Source organism: Nymphaea colorata, chromosome 3 (genome assembly GCF_008831285.2).
Source record: "Nymphaea colorata isolate Beijing-Zhang1983 chromosome 3, ASM883128v2, whole genome shotgun sequence".
Classification (NCBI taxonomy): domain Eukaryota; kingdom Viridiplantae; phylum Streptophyta; class Magnoliopsida; order Nymphaeales; family Nymphaeaceae; genus Nymphaea; species Nymphaea colorata.
Window position 1 is genome coordinate 11313032 of NC_045140.1, and position 27000 is coordinate 11340031.

Genomic DNA, 27000 nt, shown 5'->3' on the forward strand with positions numbered 1-27000 from the left:
CGAAGCAAACCGTACCCCAGTTCGGGACCGGTCCACACTGAACACGGGTACTGAAACCCTGACAAAACCCTCTCTCGCCGCATCGCCAACATCCGAAAGAGAGCCATTGAAGCTGCAGCGTCTTCCGCTCTGTTCGTTGGCGGAAATGGTGAAGTTCAGGGTTAGTTTCTGGCGTTCTTTCCCTCTCTCTCACTCGAAGAAGTCCTTTTTTCGTTAATTATGGTTTCTTTTCGCCAGTTCCATCAGTACCAGGTGGTAGGACGTGCGCTTCCCACTCCGACGGATGAGCACCCGAAGATCTATCGCATGAAGCTATGGGCCACCAACGACGTCCGGGCCAAATCCAAGTTTTGGTACGGTGATTCTCACCAAACCCTTGATCTCTTCTGCATCCTTTTTCTTTCTCCCGCTGTGGTGTTCGATCTTCGTCTGAGACACTTGTTGGAGTGCGACCTTAATCTTGTTGAGTTGGGCGTTGCGCAAATTGTTAATTGGTAATTCCGGCTGGTGTCTAACCGTTAATGGTGGCTGGATTTTCACTATTGACCTGATTCACTGTATTGATGGAAAAACATTTTTGTCAATCTCATGAGCTTTGTCTTTTTAATTGATTGCAACTGGGTTTTGTGCTTCTCTGATGTCCCAAAAATCTGAAGAAAATTGAAAAGAAGTTTTTGCTTTTTTATTTTCCTTTGGTCATTTTGTTATCGTAGAGGACTTCTTTTTTTTTTTCCGTCGTTGTTGTTTTTTCTTCCTTCTGTTATTTATTTGAGTTTGATATTTGGTAATGGTAGGTACTTCTTGAGGAAGCTGAAGAAAGTTAAGAAGAGTAATGGGCAAATACTTGCAATTAATGAGGTACCATCGTCTATGGACTAATCTGTGTCTAATGTGTATTTGTATGCATTGTTGTATATGTATGCATTATTATATGTTACTGGCTTGCCTTTTATTGATTCTTTGTTTGTTCTCAAGTTTTAATTTCAAGAGAATGGGAAGGAAATGAGATAATGTCACACCTTAGCGATGGCCTTATATGCAATTATGTGGTTTGGAATGTTGGAAGCAGGTCATATGGGATAGTGCAATTTAAATTTCTAGCTTTACTTGGCTGTGCAGTAGTAGTTCTCGCTTTCAAAGTCTGAATTTGCTTGCACTTTGGGCTACAAACCTATAGGAAGCGTCTCACGAGCATAATGATCTTCGAATGATTTGTGGGACATGGCTCTAGCAATAATATCATTATGACAAATGAATGTTATATTGTCCATATCATGGCAATGGTTAGAGTCATGTTTCTTTGTTTCTTTAAATGGAATTATTGGCATATTTTCAATGGCTAATCATTCTTTGTTAGATTATACTGGTTGGAGATTACAGTGCCTATGTCCTATGATTTTGAAGTCACAACCTGTCTGAAACCGTTACCTAGAAGGGATTTGAAAGGAACATAAACTTCTAAGCTGTAGGAACAAAAACATTAGAATTAGCCTGTTAGAAATGTACATAATGAGGCAATGTGCATAATGCAATGTGCTAAGGAATTGTCTGTATGGGTAGTGACAATAATGATCCTTCAGGAAATGCAGGATCACATCCAGTTACATTTATTTGGAATCAGAATTAGCCCATTAGAAATGCATATAATGAGGCAATGTGCAATTGTGCATAGGCTGTTGAGCTATTCTTAGTATGTAAGTGTATAGGTTTCCCTAGATGCTACTGATTGGGGTTAGAAGAGTCTACTGTGAATACGATTATTATGAATGTTTTCAAAGTGGATTGCTTGAGCCTCACATCCAGTTCAAGTCGTTTTGGAGTTGTAATAGTTTTTACTGTGTATATTTGGAGTTTGGACTCTGTCTTAAAAGCTTATGTGTATTTGGCCTATGTGGTGAAAGCTAAGGTGCTTTTGTTTAATTGCAGAGCCTGAAACTTCTGCAGGCTTACTGACTCATGACCTGTTAGCCCAAGCACATGTGCCAAAATTTTTGAATGAAAAGTCAAGTCCGAGAGAGCTCAGATTACAAACATGTTATTACTTCTACCGACAACTATCTTCTGATCACGTGCAGACCAATGTGTTGGTCCTTTTTTCGATTTTATTCTCCTCGAGCCCATGCAGTAGCCTCTTAGATTCTCATCTCTGTAGACTACTCTGGGGGTGATATGACAAGAATGCTCTCCGGAGCCATACGGAGGAGATTTGCAATCCAATCTCTTAGTCTTAGCGGACATCTTTTGTACAATGATGTACTTAATTCAGTTTATTGACATTATGCATGTGAATGGTCTGAGGTGCATTTCAATATTTATCTATAGAAGTCTCTAGTTCCACGTCTTAGCTGTTCTATTGCTATTGCAAGTCAAGCTGAAAATCTGCCATGCACTGATTCCACCCAGAAATAGCCGGGGCTGCTAGGCTTATGGACCTATGGTTAAGATAAGAACAAGTGTAGAATCTGCCCTCAACTTGTCCCTCGTGAATGTGATAGCTGGCTGGGTCATGGGACTCAGCCCGTTGCTCGTCTTGGCCTCCCAACTCCTCAAAGTAATATTGGTATTCGTAACCAGAACCCTCATTGCTCTCTAGCTCTCCTCGATAATGTCTAGGTTCATGATTACCTAGCTCACTGCCACCTTGGGCAGCATAATCCCCATTCTCATGCCCCACATAAGAATCGGCTAAATAGTAGGACTCCTCGGCCTCGTATAGTGGTCGTTCTCCATAGCTTCCACATATTCCTTCGTAATAACCTCCACCATCGTCCTCCTTATAATAGCCCCCCACGGATGAGTGACAACGGTAGGTCGGTTCATCGTAGGGATCCCTATTGTCCCAATCCGCCATGCTTGGAACTTGACGAAGCCGAAATTACCCTACACGGTTGGCTGAGTCTGTCCGCCTATACCACTTTGCCCGGGCCGAAGTCTACAAGCTGTCCGTCTTCTCCACGCTGGCCGAACGTCGTCCACACACTGCCGACTGCCGGTTGGGCTAAGACTACAATCTGCCCTCTGTCCGCTGTGGCCGAATTGGCCGCCCGCGCTACGCTGCCCTCTTCGACTGGCGTTGCCCGCCTGTCACAGTGTGGCCGGGCCGAAATGGCCGACTACACGGCGCTGCCCGGCAGGTCGTCGACCTGCAGTCCGTCCGCGCTACCTCAGTCGCGCGTCGCCCACGCCGCTGCGCTGGCCGGTGTCGTCTCGCGGCTCTCCTGAACCGGTGCTATGGCTGACCTTATTTCAGAACCAAAACGCTGGAGTGTGGCACGAAAACTCCTCTCCAAAGTGGCGCTGAGCTCGTTAAAATGCTGGCCTAGTTCCGACATCGTTACCTTTCCCTCTATGGTTGAGCCCACCCCTTCATTCATCAATGATGTGTCCTTTTTAATCTCTGCACCCAGTGGAAGTTTTTCATGATCGTTCTGACCCGGATATACCTCTATCCTGCCCTCACAAGATCTGGTTTGTTTGGTGGGAGCCGAGTTGTCATCAGCCCCCTTAGCTCGGGTTTGGCGTCCAGGTCTAGATTGCTGGCCAGATGTATACATTGGATAGGGAGTTATGGGCGCCCATCTCGGTTGGAACCTCCACTCCGAGTTCCCCACCCTTGGTGATTTATGTGTGGCTGAGTGGTGCCCCGAGCTGCCGCGGGAGGCATGGCTTTCAGTCCAGCCATGTCTACTCACCTCTTTGGAAGGCCGGTGCTCTTCCTTCGCTCTACTTCCTATACTCCTCCAGTCCGCTTGCACATGGTCCACCCACTGCCACTCAACGTTCTCCTGCCCGGTTGGGTATCCATCCTTCCCTCGAGTGTAGCGCATTGGGCAGTCTTCTAGGGCAGTGTAGAATCTGCCCTCAACTTGCCTCTCGTGGATGTGATAGCTGGCTGGGTCATGGAACTCAGCCCTTCGCTCGTCTTGGCCTCCCAACTCCTCAAAGTAATATTGGTATTCGTAACCAGAACCTTCATTGCTCTCAAGCTCTCCTCGATCATGTCTAGGTTCATGATTACGTAGCTCACTGCCCCCTTGGGCAGCATAATCCCCATTCTCATTTCCCACATAAGAATCGGCTAAATAGTAGGACTCCTCGGGCGCGCATAGGGGTCGTTCTCCATAGCTGCCACATCGTCCTTCGTAGTAACCTCCACCATCGTCCTCCTTATAATAGCCTCCCACGGATGAGAGACAACGGTAGGTCGGTTCATCGTAGGGATCCCTATTGTCCCAATCTGCCATGCTCGGAACTTGACGAAGCTGAAATTACCCTACACGGCTGGCTGAGTCTGAAACAGTATGCCACCAACTTCCAGCTGAACACCACTGAAATCTGAAAACAATCTACACATGCAGCAGCTCAGCCTCTCGGCACATGACGACGCGCAGCTCACAACGAGGTGTAGCTGGTCTGTCCGCCTATACCACTCTGCCCGGGCTGAAGTCTACAAGCTGTCCGTCTTCTCCACGCTGGCCGAACGTCGTCCACGCACTGCCAACTGCCGGCTGGGCTAAGAATGCAATCTGCCCACTGGTGCTTACAAGCTGTCAACTGTCGGCTGAGCTAAGACGGCGGTCTGCCCACGGCCGAGTACCACACGGTAGCTGTTCCTACCTCTTGGGAATGGCTGTACAAGGGTTCCCGGCCTGACAAAGGCCCTAACTTCCCACGGAGGGGTACAATTCCCTGCCCAATCCTCACAACAAGGCTCTCAAGAGTAAAGGAGGCTTTAAGCTTTACAAATGCGTTCGATACATGGATTAAATCTCTCCCATCTCACTCAACAATCCATGCCTAGAACGTACAAACCACACCCTTCTTGCCCTTGGGTAAGTCTTGCCACTGCCGGGCTGTGTCCCGTGCAAGGTGCACAAGGAGGAGCCCAAGTCAGGGGTGCCGGTGGCAGGGATAAAAGCAAATACAACCACCCTCGCAACTATAGGGTGAGGCGAAGGGAACCTGGTCACGGGGGCTAAAACCGGCAGCCTTGCTGCACCCCCGTATTCAGCAGCCTCGCTCCTTCGATGGGTGGCGCCTCCAAGCAATGCAACCGAATGTAGCTCCTTGTCAAGCAAAGGGAGCAACAGTAGTCACTGAAAAGTATAGCAGCAACTAAAATGGGAGAAGGGGATGCACGTCACCGTGAACAAGGAAACCCCTAAGTGCAGTAGCGTGTAGGGGGAAGCAATCGCTGGAATGGCGCCAGCGAACGCCCTTCCTTCTCCCACGTCCAGCCCAGTCGAGTGCTAGCTGGACCTCCTCCTCAGCTACGGTGTTTGGCCCTCGGAATCAGCTCGTCGAGTGGGTATGGCGCCTTGCTCGTTCAGCTCAATCCAACAAAAGAAGACAAGCACAATCAAAGACAGTTCATGAGTACGAGCAAGTAAGGTAAGTGCTTGGAAATGTCACCAGATGCACGAGTAAACCCCAGGAGAAGATGTAGATGGGGTGTGGCAGTCGCCGGAAGCGCCGGCGGACGCGTATTCTCCTTGAAAATCTGGTGAGTCTGAAAACAGGTTGAAGCTGGCGTCAGGGACCTTCGTCGCTTCAAAAATCAGTATCTCCCTGGTCCGATGCCCAAAAATCCCCAAACCAAGATTGAAAAATACTAGACATCTGGGGCAATCAAGAGGTACCAAACTTGTCGGCCGATTCCAATCACAGAAAATTTCGGAGTCACAGAAAGTGACGCCTCAACCTTGTTTTCCAGATGGTCGACAGGCTCAGAACGGGTTTCAGGCGGCTTCTCAGACCAGTCTCCAGTTGAAAATCCATATCTCCCAGCTCCGATGTCCAAAAATCGCAAAAACGGTGTCTAAATTTTCTTAAGATCCGTGGCTTTCCAACGCCACCAAAAGCATCGGCATCCGATCAACACAGAAGAATTCGGAGTAGTTCAAAGTGACGCCTCAGACGGTTGTCGCAGGTAGGTTCAGGCTGTGTATCAGTCAGAAAAAGTAGCCCAGACCAGTCCTCACTCAATCGACTGCCCCGGATCGACCTTGCATCCAAATGAGATGAAACTTGGACGGCTGGAAAGTAGACAAATAGCCGGTTCCAACGCACCTAAGATCTCGAAAAACCGATTCCTGAGCTGGCTGCACCGATCTCTGGAAGTTGGTGTATATTCTGGAAAAACGGAGAACTGATAACGCTGGAATCTGCCTCGGACGGTGTCCTGGTCGTCGGACACGTGTGACGAGGGTGAAGACACGTTGGACACGCTGGCGCCTCTTCGTATTTTGTCGGGATTCGTGTGATGCGGGACACCGTGTCCTCGAGGTCGGAGGTGAAGCGGGATTCGAGGCGGGACACGTCGGGACACGGTCGAGTTGTGAAGGATGACTCGACGGGACTCGCGTGTCACTGTGATCCGCTCCTGATTCTGACACGTAACACGGACACGCTGCCGGGGACCGAAGAACACGGCGAATCTCGACGGAATATTCCGCCGAGATTCGTCGATTTCGCCGGAATTTCTCGCGATCGCCGGAAAACGCAGAAAACAGCCGGAGAAGTTCAGAAGCTGATTCCGGAGCCAATTCTTAACCAAAATCGACGATTCAAAGCCCAATCTGCTCGGAATTTAGTCTAGAATGCTCGTGTATGCTCATCAACACGGATTAAACAATGAATCAACCGGAATCAAGGCCGGAACAGACGGATGTCGCCGGAAAAAGGAAAAACAGGGAAAACAGATTCAAATGCAGGAGAAATCTACGGTTAATCTGCAGAAATTCATGGGGATTGCACTAACCGTTCAAAGATCAACCAATTCGGGGTTGATCGGCCGCTGGACAACAAGAAATCCGCCTTCAATCGACTGAAATCCGTCGGAGTTCGCCGGCGAGGGTGAAAACGCCTGAAAAACCAGTCCGTCTTCAAAATTCGATATATCCCTCCAGAATGCTCCAAAAATCGCCCAAAAATTCCACAACACGATCAAGATGTAAACGAAGAAGTTGGGTAGCTGCTCGACAGAGGAATCTCGCCCAGAAATTAGCGCCGTCGATCTGAACAGACCCCTGCGCTCGGTTCTCTCTTCTCAGGCGAACAGCAACAAAAACCTTCAAAAATCCGACTCCTCAAGCCGTGCGACGGCTCTGATACCAACTTGTTGCGACCCACGGCCGGTAGGGATGCCTGAGGCAGCCGACCGCGGTCGCTGATCGCCCTGGATCACGCACGGGGGAGGAGTTTTTCGATGTAACAGTAACCGGTGCTGGAAATGGTGAAGGCAGGGAGGAACGCCGGCTGTTGGGAGGCTAACGGAGGATCGTGCGAACGGTGGGATCGTCGGGTGGATGAAGGGAATCGACGGGAGGCGCGTGGGTGGCTTCCGGTTGGGGTCTCCTCTCGCTGGAATGTGCTTCAGACGAGGGAGAGCTCCTCCACGGCAGCCATGGGAGCTGGAAACGAAGGTGCACAGGGAGAAGAAGAGGAAGAAGAAATCGTCATTCTCATTGATGAAATGAGATGGAATCCAAGGGGGTTGCCGCCGGGAAAAGCTTCCGGCGACCTTCTGGGAAGAACCTCCAGGAATGACGCTCTTGGGAATCCTCCCTCAAAGCATAAGAAACAGTAATGGCTTCCTCCCCTTTATAAAGGAGGAAGACGAAGAATAAAAGCGGGTCTGGACCCCAGTCCGGATCCCCCAAAAAGTCTGCGCCCGGATCCATAAGACTACGCATGGATCCGGGTCTACAAAAATGACGGGCCGACCCGCCTCACAACTCCGGATCCGTGTCCGGTTATTCCCAAGGTGTCCCCCCTATACAGTGTCTCGCCTATAGCGTGGTGTCAGGCGTCACAAGGTGGGCGTGTCCCGTCAAAGGGACACGCGTGTCCCGTCAAAGGGACACGCGTGTCCCGCTGAGCTCTCTCTGGCCGCCTGTCGCGGCCCAGCCTTCTGGGCCGGGAGCTGCCGCTGCCGAATGTAGCTCCTTGTCAAGCAAAGGGAGCAACAGTAGTCACTGAAAAGTATAGCAGCAACTAAAATGGGAGAAGGGGATGCACGTCACCGTGAACAAAGAAACCCCTAAGTGCAGTAGCGTGTAGGGGAAGCAATCGCTGGAATGGCGCCAGCGAACGCCCTTCCTTCTCCCACGTCCTGCCCAGTCGAGTGCTAGCTGGACCTCCTCCTCAGCTACGGTGGGTGGTCCTCGGAATCAGGTCGTCGAGGTAGTATAGCTCCTTGCTCGCACAGCTCAGTCCAATAAAAGAAGACAAGCACAATCAAAGACAGTTCATGAGTACGAGCGAGTAAGGTAAGTGCTTGGAAATGTCACCAGATGCACGAGTAAACCCCAGGAGAAGATGTAGATGGGGTGTGGCAGTCGCCGGAAGCGCCGGCGGACGCGTATTCTCCTTGAAAATCTGGTGAGTCTGAAAACAGGTTGAAGCTGGCGTCAGGGACCTTCGTCGCTTCAAAAATCAGTATCTCCCTGGTCCGACGTCAGCGCCCGGCCGAGAAGGCTGGGCCGCGACAGGCGGCCAGAGAGAGCTCAGCGGGACACGCGTGTCCCTTTGACGGGACACGCGTGTCCCTTTGACGGGACACGCCCACCTTGTGACGCCTGACACCACGCTATAGGCGAGACACTGTATAGGGGGGACACCTTGGGAATAACCGGACACGGATCCGGAGTTGTGAGGCGGGTCGACCCGTCATTTTTGTAGACCCGGATCCATGCGTAGTCTTATGGATCCGGGCGCAGACTTTTTGGGGGATCCGGACTGGGGTCCAGACCCGCTTTTATTCTTCGTCTTCCTCCTTTATAAAGGGGAGGAAGCCATTACTGTTTCTTATGCTTTGAGGGAGGATTCCCAAGAGCGTCATTCCTGGAGGTTCTTCCCAGAAGGTCGCCGGAAGCTTTTCCCGGCGGCAACCCCCTTGGATTCCATCTCATTTCATCAATGAGAATGACGATTTCTTCTTCCTCTTCTTCTCCCTGTGCATCTTCGTTTCCAGCTCCCATGGCTGCCGTGGAGGAGCTCTCCCTCGTCTGAAGCACATTCCAGCGAGAGGAGACCCCAACCGGAAGCCACCCACGCGCCTCCCGTCGATTCCCTTCATCCACCCGACGATCCCACCGTTCGCACGATCCTCCGTTAGCCTCCCAACAGCCGGCGTTCCTCCCTGCCTTCACCATTTCCAGCACCGGTTACTGTTACATCGAAAAACTCCTCCCCCGTGCGTGATCCAGGGCGATCAGCGACCGCGGTCGGCTGCCTCAGGCATCCCTACCGGCCGTGGGTCGCAACAAGTTGGTATCAGAGCCGTCGCACGGCTTGAGGAGTCGGATTTTTGAAGGTTTTTGTTGCTGTTCGCCTGAGAAGAGAGAACCGAGCGCAGGGGTCTGTTCAGATCGACGGCGCTAATTTCTGGGCGAGATTCCTCTGTCGAGCAGCTACCCAACTTCTTCGTTTACATCTTGATCGTGTTGTGGAATTTTTGGGCGATTTTTGGAGCATTCTGGAGGGATATATCGAATTTTGAAGACGGACTGGTTTTTCAGGCGTTTTCACCCTCGCCGGCGAACTCCGACGGATTTCAGTCGATTGAAGGCGGATTTCTTGTTGTCCAGCGGCCGATCAACCCCGAATTGGTTGATCTTTGAACGGTTAGTGCAATCCCCATGAATTTCTGCAGATTAACCGTAGATTTCTCCTGCATTTGAATCTGTTTTCCCTGTTTTTCCTTTTTCCGGCGACATCCGTCTGTTCCGGCCTTGATTCCGGTTGATTCATTGTTTAATCCGTGTTGATGAGCATACACGAGCATTCTAGACTAAATTCCGAGCAGATTGGGCTTTGAATCGTCGATTTTGGTTAAGAATTGGCTCCGGAATCAGCTTCTGAACTTCTCCGGCTGTTTTCTGCGTTTTCCGGCGATCGCGAGAAATTCCGGCGAAATCGACGAATCTCGGCGGAATATTCCGTCGAGATTCGCCGTGTTCTTCGGTCCCCGGCAGCGTGTCCGTGTTACGTGTCAGAATCAGGAGCGGATCACAGTGACACGCGAGTCCCGTCGAGTCATCCTTCACAACTCGACCGTGTCCCGACGTGTCCCGCCTCGAATCCCGCTTCACCTCCGACCTCGAGGACACGGTGTCCCGCATCACACGAATCCCGACAAAATACGAAGAGGCGCCAGCGTGTCCAACGTGTCTTCACCCTCGTCACACGTGTCCGACGACCAGGACACCGTCCGAGGCAGATTCCAGCGTTATCAGTTCTCCGTTTTTCCAGAATATACACCAACTTCCAGAGATCGGTGAAGCCAGCTCAGGAATCGGTTTTTCGAGATCTTAGGTGCGTTGGAACCGGCTATTTGTCTACTTTCCAGCCGTCCAAGTTTCATCTCATTTGGATGCAAGGTCGATCCGGGGCAGTCGATTGAGTGAGGACTGGTCTGGGCTACTTTTTCTGACTGATACACAGCCTGAACCTACCTGCGACAACCGTCTGAGGCGTCACTTTGAACTACTCTGAATTCTTCTGTGTTGATCGGATGCCGATGCTTTTGGTGGCGTTGGAAAGCCACGGATCTTAAGAAAATTTAGACACCGTTTTTGCGATTTTTGGACATCGGAGCTGGGAGATATGGATTTTTAACTGGAGACTGGTCTGAGAAGCCGCCTGAAACCCGTTCTGAGCCTGTCGACCATCTGGAAAACAAGGTTGAGGCGTCACTTTCTGTGACTCCGAAATTTTCTGTGATTGGAATCGGCCGACAAGTTTGGTACCTCTTGATTGCCCCAGATGTCTAGTATTTTTCAATCTTGGTTTGGGGATTTTTGGGCATCGGACCAGGGAGATACTGATTTTTGAAGCGACGAAGGTCCCTGACGCCAGCTTCAACCTGTTTTCAGACTCACCAGATTTTCAAGGAGAATACGCGTCCGCCGGCGCTTCCGGCGACTGCCACACCCCATCTACATCTTCTCCTGGGGTTTACTCGTGCATCTGGTGACATTTCCAAGCACTTACCTTACTTGCTCGTACTCATGAACTGTCTTTGATTGTGCTTGTCTTCTTTTGTTGGACTGAGCTGCACGAGCAAGGTGCCATACCCCCTCGACGAGCTGATTCCGAGGGCCAAACACCGTAGCTGAGGAGGAGGTCCAGCTAGCACTCGACTGGGCTGGACGTGGGAGAAGGAAGGGCGTTCGCTGGCGCCATTCCAGCGATTGCTTCCCCCTACACGCTACTGCACTTAGGGGTTTCCTTGTTCACGTGACGTTTTCAGTGACTACTGTTGCTCCCTTTGCTTGACAATGAGCTACATTCGGTTGCATTGCTTGGAGGCGCCACCCATCGAAGGAGCGAGGCTGCTGAATACGGGGGTGCAGCACGGCTGCCGGTTTTAGCCCCCGTGACCAGGTTCCCTTCGCCTCACCCTATAGTTGCGAGGGTGGTTGTATTTGCTTTTATCCCTGCCACCCACCGGCACCCCTGACTTGGGCTCCTCCTTGTGCACCTTGCACGGGACACAGCCCGGCAGTGGCAAGACTTACCCAAGGGCAAGAAGGGTGTGGTTTGTACGTTCTAGGCATGGATTGTTGAGTGAGATGGGAGAGATTTAATCCATGTATCGAACGCATTTGTAAAGCTTAAAGCCTCCTTTACTCTTGAGAGCCTTGTTGTGAGGATTGGGCAGGGAATTGTACCCCTCCGTGGGAAGTTAGGGCCTTTGTCAGGCCGGGAACCCTTGTACAGCCATTCCCAAGAGGTAGGAACAGCTACCGTGTGGTACTCGGCCGTGGGCAGACCGCCGTCTTAGCTCAGCCGACAGTTGACAGCTTGTAAGCACCAGTGGGCAGATTGCATTCTTAGCCCAGCCGGCAGTTGGCAGTGCGTGGACGACGTTCGGCCAGCGTGGAGAAGACGGACAGCTTGTAGACTTCAGCCCGGGCAGAGTGGTATAGGTTGACAGACCAGCTACACCTCGTTGTGAGCTGCGCGTCGTCATGTGCCGGGAGGCTGAGCAGCTGCAAGTGTAGATTGTTTTCAGATTTCAGTGGTGTTCAGCTGGAAGTTGGTGGCATACCGTTTCAGACTCAGCCAGCCGTGTAGGGTAATTTCAGCTTCGTCAAGTTCCGAGCATGGCAGATTGGGACAATAGGGATCCCTACGATGAACCGACCTACCGTTGTCGCTCATCCGTGGGAGGCTATTATAAGGAGGACGATGGTGGAGGTTACTACGAAGGACGATGTGGCAGCTATGGAGAACGATCCCTATGCGCGCCCGAGGAGTCCTACTATTTAGCCGATTCTTATGTGGGAAATGAGAATGGGGATTATGCTGCCCAAGGGGGCAGTGAGCTACGTAATCATGAACCTAGACATGATCGAGGAGAGCTTGAGAGCAATGAGGGTTCTGGTTACGAATACCAATATTACTTTGAGGAGTTGGGAGGCCAAGACGAGCGAGGGGCTGAGTTCCATGACCCAGCCAGCTATCACATCCACGAGAGACAAGTTGAGGGCAGATTCTACACTACCCTAGAAGACTGCCCAATGGGCTACACTCGAGGGAAGGATGGATACCCAACCGGGCAGGAGAACGTTGAGTGGCAGTGGGTGGACCATGTGCAAACGGACTGGAGGAGTATAGGAAGTAGAGCGAAGGAAGAGCACCGGCCTTCCAAAGAGGTGAATAGACATGGCTGGACTGAAAGCCATGCCTCCCGCGGCAGCTCCGGGCACCACTCAGCCACACATAAATCACCAAGGGTGGGAAACTCGGAGTGGATGTTCCAACCGAGATGGGCACCCACAACTTCCTATCACATGTATACATCTGGCCAGCGATCTAGATCTGGACGCCAAACCCAAGCTAAGGGGGCTGATGACAACTCGGCTCCCACCAAACAGACCAGATCTTGTGAGGGCAGGATAGAGGTATATCCGGGTCAGAACGATCATGGAAAACTTCCACTCGGTGCAGAGATTAAAAAGGACACATCATCAATGAATGTAGGGGTGGGCTCAACCGTAGAGGGAAAGGTAACAATTTCAGAACTAGGCCAGCATTTTAACGAGCTCAGCGCCACTTTGGAGAAGAGTTTTCGTGCCACACTCCAGCGTTTTGGTTCTGAAATAAGAACAGCCATAGCACCAGTCCAGGAGAGGGAAGAGACCTTGGAGCAGCTTGCAGTAGGAGCCCTTGGGCATGTCGATGCCGCCGCGTCTCATCCACCCCATAGAGGACTCCAACCGGCTGAGGGGCCCCGGAACCTTCCCCTTTTCGTTGAAGACAACAGCCTTCCCTCGGTCACGTTCATGACTGATCACGAGCAGCCATCCCACCTAATGATCAGTCCCATGAGCGAACCAGATCGGCTCCAGCCTATGATGAATCAGTGGGAAACCATCGAAAGCGACACCCCACCGGTCCCACCTATGTCTGGGCACTCGCAATCCCTACAACCGTTGTCTTCCCATAAGGAGAAAGAACATACCAAGCGTGGAATGAATTTCAGACGTAAGGTGAAGTGGAAAATCAGATTTGAGGGTAGACAGGTGCCTCCCTTTCGAAAACAGGATATGGCTGCAAGGGAAACCAAGTCGGAGTGTGGACCATGCATGCTCCAGCAGGACGGAACCCAGCCGAGCTCAGAGGATCCGTTTGCTGCTTATAGCCATGTCTACCGCGGTCTGGAATGCCAAGGCATGGCCGAGATCAAAGGGAAGAAGGGGGCGACCGAATCAAGCCTAGAAGAGACTGCAAGTTGTACCAGCCGAATGAGGGTTGAATTCCGGGAGGCACAGCTTAGGGAAACCTCCAACGGAGAGCCGATCCCCTATACCATGGCGAATGGGACTGAGAGCTTAGCAGCCCTATCGTCACTCCCTAGTGAGAGGGGTGATTCACCAACGCAAGCAGAAAGCGTAGCCCCTTACAAGCAGATTCTCATGGGCTTAGAATGGCAGATCAAGGCTAGAGAGGTTGAGAGGGATGAACATCGAACGCTTGCTGGAAAGGAGGAAACGGGGGAGTCTCTTATTCCCACTAATGCGCTAACAAGCGTTGCACCGCCCTCCCGAGCTGGTTCAGCAACTGTTAGAGAGCAATCTGTAGCCCCCATCTCAAGATGTATCAGCTTGGAGGTTATAGAGATGCCGAGCAGGAATGGGACTAAGGTCGACGTTGAGCTAGCTAGACCTCTAGTCAAGGAGGACGATGAGACACCCGCCCCCAGCCAAGGACGAGGACCCTTGCTGATCGTGCACAGCCAAGATCCACTAAAACATGTTGAGGAGCCGGTTGCATTCGGCCAAGTCTATCTCAGACCAGAATGGTTGAAGGTAGCCAAGATCAGAGTGATGAATGCGCCCATAGCCACGGGGGTGTGGGCAGGACTTATGACAGCCGCAATTCCTTACGTGTGAATGGGTCTTCCCCAAACAAGGGGCGTCGGGCTGAAGAGGTGTTAAGGACAAGTGTTCCTCCCACCCAACCGGTAGCCCTCTTACCTTGGCATAAACACGCGGGAGTCTTGGAAAAGGGACCTCCCGGGGTGGGGTACTTCGTTGATGATGTGGTAGCACCTCCCCACCGAGCCGGGCATGCGAGGGAAGTGGGGACCCCATGTTGGGCAGCACGGAAAAACAAAGGCAGTTCTCCCCTATATACTTACTCTAACCGACGAGGGTCGACCAGAAACAGAGGGCCTGAGGGTCTTCCCCAACCAGCACCGAGGGGAAGGCTGAACCCACGGTGGCCACCACCAAGCCGGAGAATTCCTTCCGGGTATGGCCACGGCCCAAACAATACTAAGTGCGGCCCGTATGGGCCGCCCTCTAGTCTCAAGGAGAAACCGAGAAGAGACAAAGCCACCACCGGAACACTCAAGGGGAGTGGTGCAGCGGTAACCCAACTAGAGAATGAGGCCTACGAGGAGGCTGGCCGTGATACCTTGCCTAATCTTACCAGCATTGAGGCGAATGGGTGGTCCCTACCATGTCATTCCCAACACCACATTGGAGTGACTCCAGCGCCCTTTCTGATTGATACACCCTTCGGAATCATAGCCAGCGGGAGTGAGTTGGCTGAAGTCGCAGGCAGAAGCCGTAGCCTAAGCCATGTGAAGGAGCTGCGAAGGGGTTTTAAGGCGCGACTCCCTAATACTCTAAGGGCTGCTACAAGGAGCCACCTTGCTATCACAGCCCTACACGGGCGTCATATGGGAGATATTAAAGCCGCTAGAGCTCAAGGGAACGACCCCACAGCCAAAGAAAGCCCCCGCGCCATAGTGCACCCTTGGTGTTTTTTCCTAGTCCCTGGCAGCATCGAACACATGCACTTTCCAGCAAACCGGGACTTCAATTCTATGGCCATGAAGGAGGAATCCACCGGAGATGAAGTAGGCAAGCTCCAAGCCACCGTGAGGGGCAACTTACTAGTGATCAGGAAGCTCGACCAGCCCCATCCGAAGTCGTCTTCTTTCGAGCCCTCCTTCTTTCCTCCAAGAGGTAACCACACCCGTAGGGGGTTGAAGGCTAATGGTGTGGGGATTTTAGTCCGACAAGCTACCAATCAAGCCAAAGCGTTTGAGGTCATGGCAGGAGGTTCTTGTAGGCAGCCTACGCCTGACATGTTGCACCCAAGAGTAGCGAGATGGGCCAACCCGAAAGGGCCTACCAAGTTACGAAAGAAGCCCACGGCACGGGGAGAAATGTATAGTTACTTGCCTTGGGATCCCGGTGGTAGAAAGCCTTCTCTGGGGATCACTAAATGCCACCGTAGTAGACAGCGTCGCAAGCACGGGTGGAAAGTAGAGAAGGCGGGCCGTATGCCAGGGAGGTTACTTTTGGTAGGAGCCTGCGGACAGGCTCCATCTAAGGGGGATGGATCTGATACGGCCCATCCGTCGGCGACCAGGACGAGGGCCGTGGCCGGCACCGAGAGGGCGAGAGGCCACGCACAACCGACGGCCAAGGTGGCCCACGCGCAAGGAGGAAGGGGTGGAGACCCCGGGTCTGCGCAGAGGGAGGTTACAGTCTGCAGCAGAGAGCTTGACTTCACTCAGGAGCAGCCGCGGGAAGCTAGTTCCGCGGCCCGGCAGAGGACGCGCCAGGCAGGGCAAGACGCGCGGGGAGGCTTGGCCTCCATCGCCCGGGCAGGGGCGAGGACAGAGGATGCCGAGGAAGGCGAGGGCGCCGAGCATCACCCGGCCGAGCAGCGGCCAGAGGCAGACGAGGCAGGCGACAGCATCGCTGGCTGTTGCCCAGTTGATCCGCAGCCACCGCCGAGCGACACCCGAGCGCCCGGCGGACTGGCCGACGGGCTCGCGGGCGACGCACAGGGCAGCACGGCCACAGGCGGACGAGAGGGCGCGGCAGCGCCCGGTCGAGAAGGCTGGGCCGCGACAGGCAGACAGGCGGCCAGAGAGAGCTCAGCGGGACACGCCCACCTTGTGACGCCTGACACCACGCTATAGGCGAGACACTGTATAGGGGGGACACCTTGGGAATAACCGGACACGGATCCAGAGTTGTGAGGCGGGTCGGCCCGTCGTTTTTGTAGACCCGGATCCATGCGTAGTCTTATGGATCCGGGCGCGGGTTTTTGGGGGATCCGGACTGGGGTCCGGACCCGCTCTTCTTATCGTCTTCCTCCTTTATAACAGGGAGGAAGCCATTGTTGCTTCCTTATGCTTTGAGAGAGGATTCCCAAGAGGGTCGTTCCTGGAGGTTCTTCCCAGAAGGTCGCCGGAAGCTTTTCCCGGGGGCAGCCCCCTTGGATTCCATCTCATTTCATCAATGAGAATGATGATTTCTTCTTCCTCTTCTTCTCCATGTGCACCTTCGTTTCCAGCTCCCATGGCTGCCGTGGAGGAGTTCTCCCTCGACTGAAGCACATTCCAGCGAGAGGAGACTCCAACCGGAAGCCACCCCACGCGTTTCTCACCGATCTCCCTCTTCCATCCGACGCCAAATCCACCGCCCGATCCTCCGTTAGCCTCCCAACCGACTGCGTTCCTCCCTGCGTTTTCCCCTTCACCGTGGACAGGTGATACCAACTTGTTGCGACCCACAGCCAAGAGGGATGCCGGAGGCAGCCGTCCGTGGTCGCTGATCGCCAAGATCTCGCACGGGGGAGGAATCCAAGGGGGCTGCCGCCGCGAAAAGCTTCCGGTGACCTTCTGGGAAGAACCTCCAGGAACGACCCTCTTGGGAATCCTCTCTCAAAGCATAAGAAACATCCATGGCTTCCTCCCCTTTATAAAGGAAGAAGACGAAGAATAAAAGCGGGTCCGGACCCCAGTCCGGATCCCCCAAAATGTCCGCGCCCGGATCCATAAGACTACGCATGGTTCCGGGTCTACAAAAATGACGGGCCGACCTGCCTTACAACTCCGGATCCGTGTCCGGTTATTCCCAAGGTGTCCCCCCTATACAGTGTCACGCCTCTAGCGTGGTGTCAAGCATCACCGCGTGGGCGTGTCCCGTCAAAGGGACACGCGTGTCCCGCTGAAGCCCTCTCTGGCTGGTGTCTGCCTGCCGCTGCCGAGCGCGTCGGCCGCAAGCCCGTCGGCCAGCCCGCCGGGCGCTCGGTCGTCGCTCGGCGGTGGTTGCGGGTCAATTGGGCAACAGCCAGCGATGCTGTCGCCCGCCTCTCCTGCCTCTAGCCGCTGTTCGGCCAGGTAATGCTCAGCGCCCTCGCCATCCTCGGCATCCTCCGTCCTCGCCCCTGCTCGGGCGATGGAGGCCAAGCCTCCCGGCGCGTCCTCTGCCGGGCCGCGGAACTAGCTTCCCGCGGCTGCTCCTGAGTGAAGTCAAGCTCTCTGCTGCAGACTGTAACCTCCCTCTGCGCAGACCCGGGGTCTCCACCCCTTCCTCCTGGCGCGTGGCCTGTCCCGCCTATGAGCTGCGTGCGGCCTGGCGTCCTGGCGTTGCCGGCTGTGGCCCTCTTCGTGGACGCCGAAGGTTGGGCCGTATCAGATCCATCCCCCTTAGATGGAGCATGTCCCCATGCTCCTACCATAAGTAACCTCCCTGGTATACGGCCCGCCTTCTCTACTTTCCACCCGTGCTTGCGACGCTGCCTACTACGGTGGCACTTAGTGATCCCCAGAAAAGGCTTTCTACCACCGGGATCCCAAGGCAAGTAACTATACATTTCTCCCCGTGCCGTGGGCTTCTTTCGTAACTTGGTAGGCCCTTTCGGGTTGGCCCATCTCGCTACCCTTGGGTGCAACATGTCAGGCGTAGGCTGCCTCCAAGAACCTCCTGCCACGACCTCAAACGCTTTGGCTTGATTGGTAGCTTGTCGGACTAAAATCCCCACACCATTAGCCTTCAACCCCCTACGGGTGTGGTTACCTCTTGGAAGAAAGAAGGAGGGCTCGAAAGAGGACGACTTTAGATGGGGCTGGTCGAGCTTCCTGATCACGAGTAAGTTGCCCCTCACGGTGGCTTGGAGCCTGCCTACTTCATCTTCGGTGGATTCCTCCCTCATGGCCATGGAATTGAAGTCCCGGTTTGCTGGAAAGTGCATGGGTTCGATGCAGCCAGGGACTAGGGGAAAACACCAAGGGTGCACTATGGCGCGGGGGCTTTCTTTGGCGGTGGGGTCGTTCCCTTGAGCTCTAGCGGCTTTAATATCTCCCATATGACGCCCGTGTAGGGCTGTGATAGCAAGGTGGCTCCTTGTAGCAGCCCTTAGAGTATTAGGGAGTCGCGCCTTAAAACCCCTTCGCAGCTCCTTCACATGGCTCAGGCTATGGCTTCCTCCTGCGACTTCAGCCAACTCACTCCCGCTGGCTATGATCCCAAAGGGTGTATCAAACGGAAAGGGCGCGGGAGTCACTCCAACGTGGTGTTGGGAATGACATGGCAGGGGCCACCCTTTCGCCTTAACGCTGGTAAGATTAGGCATGGTATCACGGCCAGCCTCCTCGTAGGCCTCACTCTCTCGTTGGGTTACCGCTGCACCACTCCCCTTGAGTGCTCCGGTGGTGGCCTTGTCTCTTCTCGGTTTCTCCTTGAGACTAGAGGGCGGTCCATACGGGCCGCACTTAGTAGCGTTTGGACCATGGCCATACCCGGAAGGAATTCTCCGGCTTGGTGGTAGCCACCGTTGGCTCAGCCTTCCACTTGGTGCTGGTTGGGGAAGACCCTCAGGCTCTCTGTTTCTGGTCCACCCTTGTCGGTCAAAGTAAGGAGACATGGAAGAACTGCCTTTGTTTTTCCGTGCTGCCCAACATGGGATTCCCACTTCCCTCGCATGCCCGGCTCGGTGGGGAGGTGCTACCACATCATCAACGAAGTACCCCACCTCGGTAGGTCCCTTTCCCAAGAAACCCGCGTGTTTATGCCAAGGTAGGAGGGCTACCGGTTGGGTGGGAGGAGCACTTGTCCTTAACACCTCTTCAGCCCGACGCCCCTTGTTTGGGGAAGACCCATTCACACGTAAGGAATTGCGGCTGTCATAAGTCCTGCCCGCACCCCCCGTGGCTATGGGCGCATTCATCACTCTGATCTTGGCTACCTTCAACCATTCTGGTCCGAGATAGACTTGGCTGAATGCACCGGCTCCTCAACATGTTTTAGTGGATCTTGGCTGTGCACGATCAGCAAGGGTCCTCGTCCTTGGCTGGGGGCGGGTGTCTCATCGTCCTCCTTGACTAGAGGTCTAGCTAGCTCAACGTCGACCTTAGTCCCATTCCTGCTCGGCATCTCTATAACCTCCAAGCTGATACAACTGGCGGTCCCTTCTAAACTTGATTCGGTCGCCCCCTTTTTCCCTTTGATCTCGGTCATGTCTTGGCATTCCAGACCGAGGTCGACATGGGTATAAGCAGCAAACGGACCCTCTGAGCTCGGCTGGGTTCCCTCCCGCTGGAGCATGCATGGTTCACACTCCGACTTGGTTTCCCTTGCTGCCATATCCCGTTTTCGCAAGTGAGGCAACCGCCTATCCTCAAATCTGATTTTCCACTTTACCTTACGTCTGAAACTCATTCCACGCTTGGTATGTTCCTTCTCCTCATGGGAAGACAACGGTCGTAGGGATTGTGAGTACCCAGACATAGGTGGGACCTGTGGTGGGGTGTCGCTTTCGATGGGTTCCCACTGATTCATCATAGGTTGGAGCTGATATGGTTTGCTCATGGGACTGATCATTAGGTGGGAGGGCTGCTCGGGATCAGTCATGAATGTGACAGGGGGAAGGCTGTTGTCCTCAATGAAAAGGGGAAGGTTCCGGGGCTCCTCGGCCGGTTGGAGCCTTCTATGGGGTGGATGAAACGTGGTGGCATCGACATGCCCAAGGGCTCCTTTTGCAAGCTGCTCCCGGGTCTCTTCCCTCTCCTGAACCGGTGCTATGGCTGACCTTATTTCAGAACCAAAACGCTGGAGTGTGGCACGAAAACTCCTCTCCAAAGTGGCGCTGAGCTCGTTAAAATGCTGGCCTAGTTCCGACATCGTTACCTTTCCCTCTATGGTTGAGCCCACCCCTACATTCATTGATGATGTGTCCTTTTTAATCTCTGCACCGAGTGGAAGTTTTTCATGATCGTTCTGACCCGGATATACCTCTATCCTGCCCTCACAAGATCTGGTCTGTTTGGTGGGAGCCGAGTTGTCATCAGCCCCCTTAGCTCGGGTTTGGCGTCCAGGTCTAGATTGCTGGTCAGATGTATACATTGGATAGGGAGTTTTGGGCGCCCATCTCGGTTGGAACCTCCACTCCGAGTTCCCCACCCTTGGTGATTTATGTGTGGCTGAGTGGTGCCCCGAGCTGCCGCGGGAGGCATGGCTTTCAGTCCAGCCATGTCTACTCACCTCTTTGGAAGGCCGGTGCTCTTCCTTCGCTCTACTTCCTATACTCCTCCAGTCCGCTTGCACATGGTCCACCCACTGCCACTCAACGTTCTCCTGCCCGGTTGGGTATCCATCCTTCCCTCGAGTGTAGCGCATTGGGCAGTCTTCTAGGGCAGTGTAGAATCTGCCCTCAACTTGCCTCTCGTGGATGTGATAGCTGGCTGGGTCATGGAACTCAGCCCTTCGCTCGTCTTGGCCTCCCAACTCCTCAAAGTAATATTGGTATTCGTAACCAGAACCCTCATTGCTCTCAAGCTCTCCTCGATCATGTCTAGGTTCATGATTACGTAGCTCACTGCCCCCTTGGGCAGCATAATCCCCATTCTCATTTCCCACATAAGAATCGGCTAAATAGTAGGACTCCTCGGGCGCGCATAGGGGTCGTTCTCCATAGCTGCCACATCGTCCTTCGTAGTAACCTCCACCATCGTCCTCCTTATAATAGCCTCCCACGGATGAGAGACAACGGTAGGTCGGTTCATCGTAGGGATCCCTATTGTCCCAATCTGCCATGCTCGGAACTTGACGAAGCTGAAATTACCCTACACGGTTGGCTGAGTCTGAAACGGTATGCCACCGCCCACTGAGGTCTGCCCGTAACACTCGGCTCGAAACTGCTGCCTTCAACGTTGCAATCTGCCCACCCTGGTGCTTACAAGCTGTCAACTGTCGGCTGAGCTAAGACGGCGGTCTGCCCACGGCCGAGTATCACACGGTAGCTGTTCCTACCTCTTGGGAATGGCTGTACAAGGGTTCCCGGCCTGACAAAGGCCCTAACTTCCCACGGAGGGGTACAATTCCCTGCCCAATCCTCACAACAAAGCTCTCAAGAGTAAAGGAGGCTTTAAGCTTTACAAAGGCGTTCGATACATGGATTAAATCTCTCCCATTTCACTCAACAATCCATGCCTAGAACGTACAAACCACGCCCTTCTTGCCCTTAGGTAAGTCTTCCCACTGTCGGGCTATGTCCCGTGCCAGGTGCACAAGGAGGAGCCCAAGTCAGGGGTGCCGGTGGCAGGGATAAAGCAAATACAACCTCCCTCGCAACTATAGGGTGAGGCGAAGGGAACCTGGTCATGGGGGCTAAAACCGGCAGCCGTGCTGCACCCCCGTATTCAGCAGCCTCGCTCCTTCGATGGGTGGCGCCTCCAAGCAATGCAGCCGAATGTAGCTCCTTGTCAAGCAAAGGGAGCAACAGTAGTCACTGAAAAGTATAGCAGCAACTAAAATGGGAGAAGGGGATGCACGTCACCGTGAACAAGAAAACCCCTAAGTGCTGTAGCGTGTAGGGGGAAGCAATCGCTGGAATGGCGCCAGCGAACGCCCTTCCTTCTCCCACGTCCAGCCCAGTCGAGTGCTAGCTGGACCTCCTCCTCAGCTACGGTGGGTGGTCCTCGGAATCAGGTCGTCGAGGTAGTATAGCTCCTTGCTCGCACAGCTCAGTCCAATAAAAGAAGACAAGCACAATCAAAGACAGTTCATGAGTACGAGCAAGTAAGGTAAGTGCTTGGAAATGTCACCAGATGCACGAGTAAACCCCAGGAGAAGATGTAGATGGGGTGTGGCAATCGCCGGAAGCGCCGGCGGACGCGTATTCTCCTTGAATTTCGGAGTCACAGAAAGTGACACCTCAACCTTGTTTTCCAGATGGTCGACTGGCTCAGAACGGATTTCAGGCGGCTTCTCAGACCAGTCTCCAGTTAAAAATCCATATCTCCCAGCTCCGATGTCCAAAAATCGCAAAAACGGTGCCTAAATTTTCTTAAGATCCGTGGCTTTCCAACGCCACCAAAAGCATCGGCATCCGATCAACACAGAAGAATTCGGAGTAGTTCAAAGTGACGCCTCAGACGGGCGTCGCAGGTAGGTTTAGGCTGTGTATCAGTCAGAAAAAGTAGCCCAGACCAGTCCTCACTCAATCGACTGCCCCGGATCGACCTTGCGTCCAAATGAGCTGAAATTTGGCTGGCAAAAAGTAGACAAACAGCCGGTTCCAACGCACCTAAGACCTCAGAAAACCGATCCCTGAGCAGGCTGCACCGATCGCTGAAAGTTGGTGTACATTCTGGAAAAACGGAGAACTGATAACGCTGTAATCTGCCTTGGATGGTGTCCTGGTAGGCGGACACGTGCGACGAGGGTGAAGACACGTCGGACACGCGGGCGCCCCTTTGTATTCTGGCAGGACTCGTGTGATGCGGGACACAGTGTCCTTGAGGTCGGAGGTGAAACGGGATTCGAGGCGGGACACGGCGGGACACGGTCGAGTTGTGATGGAAGACTCGACGGGACTCGCGTGTCACTACGATCCGCTCCTGATTCTGACACGTAACACGGACACGCTGCCGGGGACCGAAGAACACGGCGAATCTCGACGGAATATTCCACCGAGATTCGTCGATTTCGCCGGAATTTCTCGCGATCGCCGGAAAACGCAGAAAACAGCCGGAGATGTTCAGAAGCTGATTCCGGAGCCAATTCTTAACCAAAATCGACGATTCAAAGCTCAATCTGCTCGGAATTTAGTCTATAATGTTTGTGTATGCTCATCAACACGGATTAAACAACGAATCAACCAGAATCAAGGCCGGAATAGACGGATGTCGCCGGAAAGAGGAAAAACAGGAAAAACGGATTCAAATGCAGGAGAAATCTACGGTTAATCTGCAGAAATTCATGGGGATTGCACTAACCGTTCAAAGATCAACCAATTCGGGGTTGATCGGCCGCTGGACAACAAGAAATCCACCTTCAATCGACTGAAATCCGTCGGAGTTCGCCGGCGAGGGTGAAAACGCCTGAAAAACCAGTCCGTCTTCAAAATTCGATATCTCCCTCCAGAATGCTCCAAAAATCGCCCAAAAATTCCACAACACTCCCAAGATGTATACGAAGAAGTTGGGTAAGTGCTCGACAGAGGAATCTCGCCCAGAAATTAGCGCCGTCGATCTGAACAGACCCCTGCGCTCGGTTTTCCCTTCTCAGGCGAACAACAACAAAACCTTCAAAAATCTGACTCCTCAAGCCGTGCGACGGCTCTGATACCAACTTGTTGCGACCCACAGCCGAGAGGGATGCCGGAGGCAGCCGTCCGTGGTCGCTGATCGCCCTGGATCTCGCACGGGGGAGGAGTTCTCCAATGTAACAGTAACCTGTCCCCGGTGAACGGGAAAACGCAGGGAGGAACGCAGTCGGTTGGGAGGCTAACGGAGGATCGGGCGGTGGATTTGGCGTCCGATGGAAGAGGGAGATCGGTGAGAAACGCGTGGGGTGGCTTCCGGTTGGAGTCTCCTCTCGCTGGAATGTGCTTCAGTCGAGGGAGAACTCCTCCACGGCAGCCATGGGAGCTGGAAACGAAGGTGCACAGGGAGAAGAAGAGGAAGAAGAAATCATCATTCTCATTGATGAAATGAGATGGAATCCAAGGGGGCTGCCGCCAAGAAAAGCTTCCGGCGACCTTCTGGGAAGAACCTCTAGGAACGACCCTCTTGGGAATCCTCTCTCAAAGCATAAGGAAGCAACAATGGCTTCCTCCCTGTTATAAAGGAGGAAGACGATAAGAAGAGCGGGTCCGGACCCCAGTCCAGATCCCCCAAAAACCCGCGCCCGGATCCATAAGACTACGCATGGATCCGGGTCTACAAAACGACGGGCCGACCCGCCTCACAACTCCGGATCCGTGTCCGGTTATTCCCAAGGTGTCCCCCCTATACAGTGTCTCGCCTATAGCGTGGTGTCAGGCGTCACAAGGTGGGCGTGTCCCGTCAAAGGGACACGCGTGTCCCGCTGAGCTCTCTCTGGCCGCCTGTCGCGGCCCAGCCTTCTCGGCCGGGCGCTGCCGCTGCCGAGCGCTCTCGGCCGGGCGCTGCCGCGCCCTCTCGTCCGCCTGTGGCCGTGCTGCCCTGTGCGTCGCTCGCGGGCCCGTCGGCCAGTCCGCCGGGCGCTCGGGTGTCGCTCGGCGGTGGCTGCGGATCAACTGGGCAACAGCCAGCGATGCTGTCGCCTGCCTCTGGCCGCTGCTCGGTCGGGTGATGCTCGGCGCCCGCGCCTTCCTCGGCATCCTCTGTCCTCGCCCCTGCCCGGGCGATGGAGGCCAAGCCTCCCGACGCGTCTTGCCCTGCCTGGCGCGTCCTCTGCCGGGCCGCGGAACTAGCTTACCGCGGCTGCTCCTGAGCGACGTCCACCTTTCTGCCGCAGACTGTAACCTCCCTCTGCTCAAAACCGGGGTCACCGCCCCTTCCTCCTTGCGCGTGGGCCACCTTGGCCGTCGGCTGTGCGTGGCCTCTCGCCCTCTTGGTGCCGGCCACGGCCCTCGTCCTGGTCGCCGAAGGATGGGCCGTATCAGATCCTGTCCGCAGGCTCCTACCAAAAGTAACCTCCCTGGCATACGGCCCCGCCTTCTCTACTTTCCACCCGTGCTTGCGACGCTGTCTATACGGTGGCATTTAGTGATCCCCAGACAAGGCTTTCTACACTGGTATCTTCCAAACTGAAGCTTCCTCGTGGTTCTTGGCTTTAAAATGCATAACTTTAATTTTCAATTGTTTTGAAATATGTTGATCTATAACTGTTTGTTTTGATTGCTACTATACTTTGAACTGCAGATCTTTGAGAAAAGACCTACCAAGATTAAGAACTATGGGATTTGGCTCCGTTACCAGAGCAGGACTGGGTATCACAACATGTATAAGGAATACCGAGACACCACTCTTAATGGTGCTGTTGAACAGATGTACGATGAGATGGCTTCTCGACATCGTGTAAGGTTCTCATGCATTCAAATAATCAAGACTTCTATAGTGCCTGCTAAGCTGTGCAAGAGGGAGAATACCAAGCAGTTTCATGACTCCAAAATCAAGTTTCCTTTGATCTATAAGAAGTTGAGGCCCCCTACCAGAAAGCTGAAGACCACCTTCAAGGCCTCGAGGCCTAACTTGTTCATGTAATTCTGGTTGATGAGAAGCTTTAGTATTACCGATCTATCAGTTGATTTAACAGTCGTGAGGTGTAGGAAAATCAATTGGACATCTATTAGCAAGGCCAGTGGCTACTTTTTCTCCTCAAACATATTTTAAATCCTGGATTTTTGCTGTGGAAGTAATTGTCGGTTGTTCTTGTTATCCTTGAGATAAGTTACATTTCCAGATTGTTAAACTTATAATCTGCTCATTTTATCCCACTGTCCCCTAATCCTGGATTTCTGCTGTGGAAATAATTGTCGTGGTTGTTCTTGTTGTCCTTGAGATAAGTCACATTTCCAGTTTGTTAGACTTTATGATCTACTCATTTTATCCCACTGACCACTGTCCCCGGTTAATGGGCAACTTCTTCATTTTGATCTCGCTCTCTCTCCACGCATGACATTCAGAATTAAGTATGATATTTATAATCTTTGATGATCCGACAGCGCTCTCTCAAGTGCTTTGAGTGTTTTCAGCAATCGGTATTGGACATTTAGTCCTATGGTAAGTTCATAACGAAATATTTGGATTAAAGTCTCAACGTACTGGACGGACAACTTAACATTTTTGTTTAACATGTTTTGGTACCCGTTTTTCTTGGTGTCTTATTAGGTCTCTTATTATGTGCGTGTGTCTGAAGATTTTTGCTGCCCAGTTGGTGTTGCTATTAAATAAACCTGAGGAGGTTTCTATGGAGTGCGTATTTTATGCGGTCAGATTGTGCAAGAAATTCAGTTGATTTATCCGAATATAATTGTATAGAACTCAACTTTACCCCAACTTATAGATAATTAAAAATAAAAGTTCAAGGTATGATCAAATTCTTCTCCAAGCTGGTGCACTTCACGTACTTTGCCTTTAACCTTTAATATTTGAAGTCACGATCTTATTGGTTTTTTGTCTCTTTTGTGATAACAGGAAGGAGGAAACACATAGATAATATATTGGGTATAATCTTAATCCTATCAGCCAATTCTTACTAGTAAGGGTGTAGTAGGGTCTGTGAGATGGATCAGTCAGCAGATTACATCGAATTGAATATCAGTTAGTTGCATCGATATCATCTATTCTAGCATGACCAAATACCCTCAATTTCATATCATCTCTTCTATCGTTACCAGATACCTTCAATGTCTATTATCTTCGTTCTTGTGAGGTGCTTGTAGTGGTGTGGGTTTTGAACTTTCTCATGCTGA

At 52.9% G+C, this 27000-nt stretch overlaps 1 protein-coding gene across 2 annotated transcripts; it reads left to right on the forward strand.

Annotated features, from left to right (window-relative positions):
• Positions 1 to 26022, forward strand: LOC116250949 (60S ribosomal protein L18a-like). Of its 2 annotated transcripts, XM_031624960.2 has the most exons (4): positions 1 to 160; positions 238 to 353; positions 795 to 858; positions 25448 to 26022. In XM_031624960.2, the coding sequence occupies exons 1-4, from the start codon at positions 146 to 148 to the stop codon at positions 25787 to 25789; spliced, it is 537 nt and encodes a 178-aa protein (XP_031480820.1). In that variant the 5' UTR covers positions 1 to 145; the 3' UTR covers positions 25790 to 26022. The 2 variants fall into 2 exon arrangements, with proteins under 2 accessions (XP_031480820.1, XP_031480819.1); XM_031624959.2 differs by lacking the exon at positions 1 to 160 and having other exon boundaries at positions 220 to 353.
• Positions 26023 to 27000: the final 978 nt, after the last annotated feature.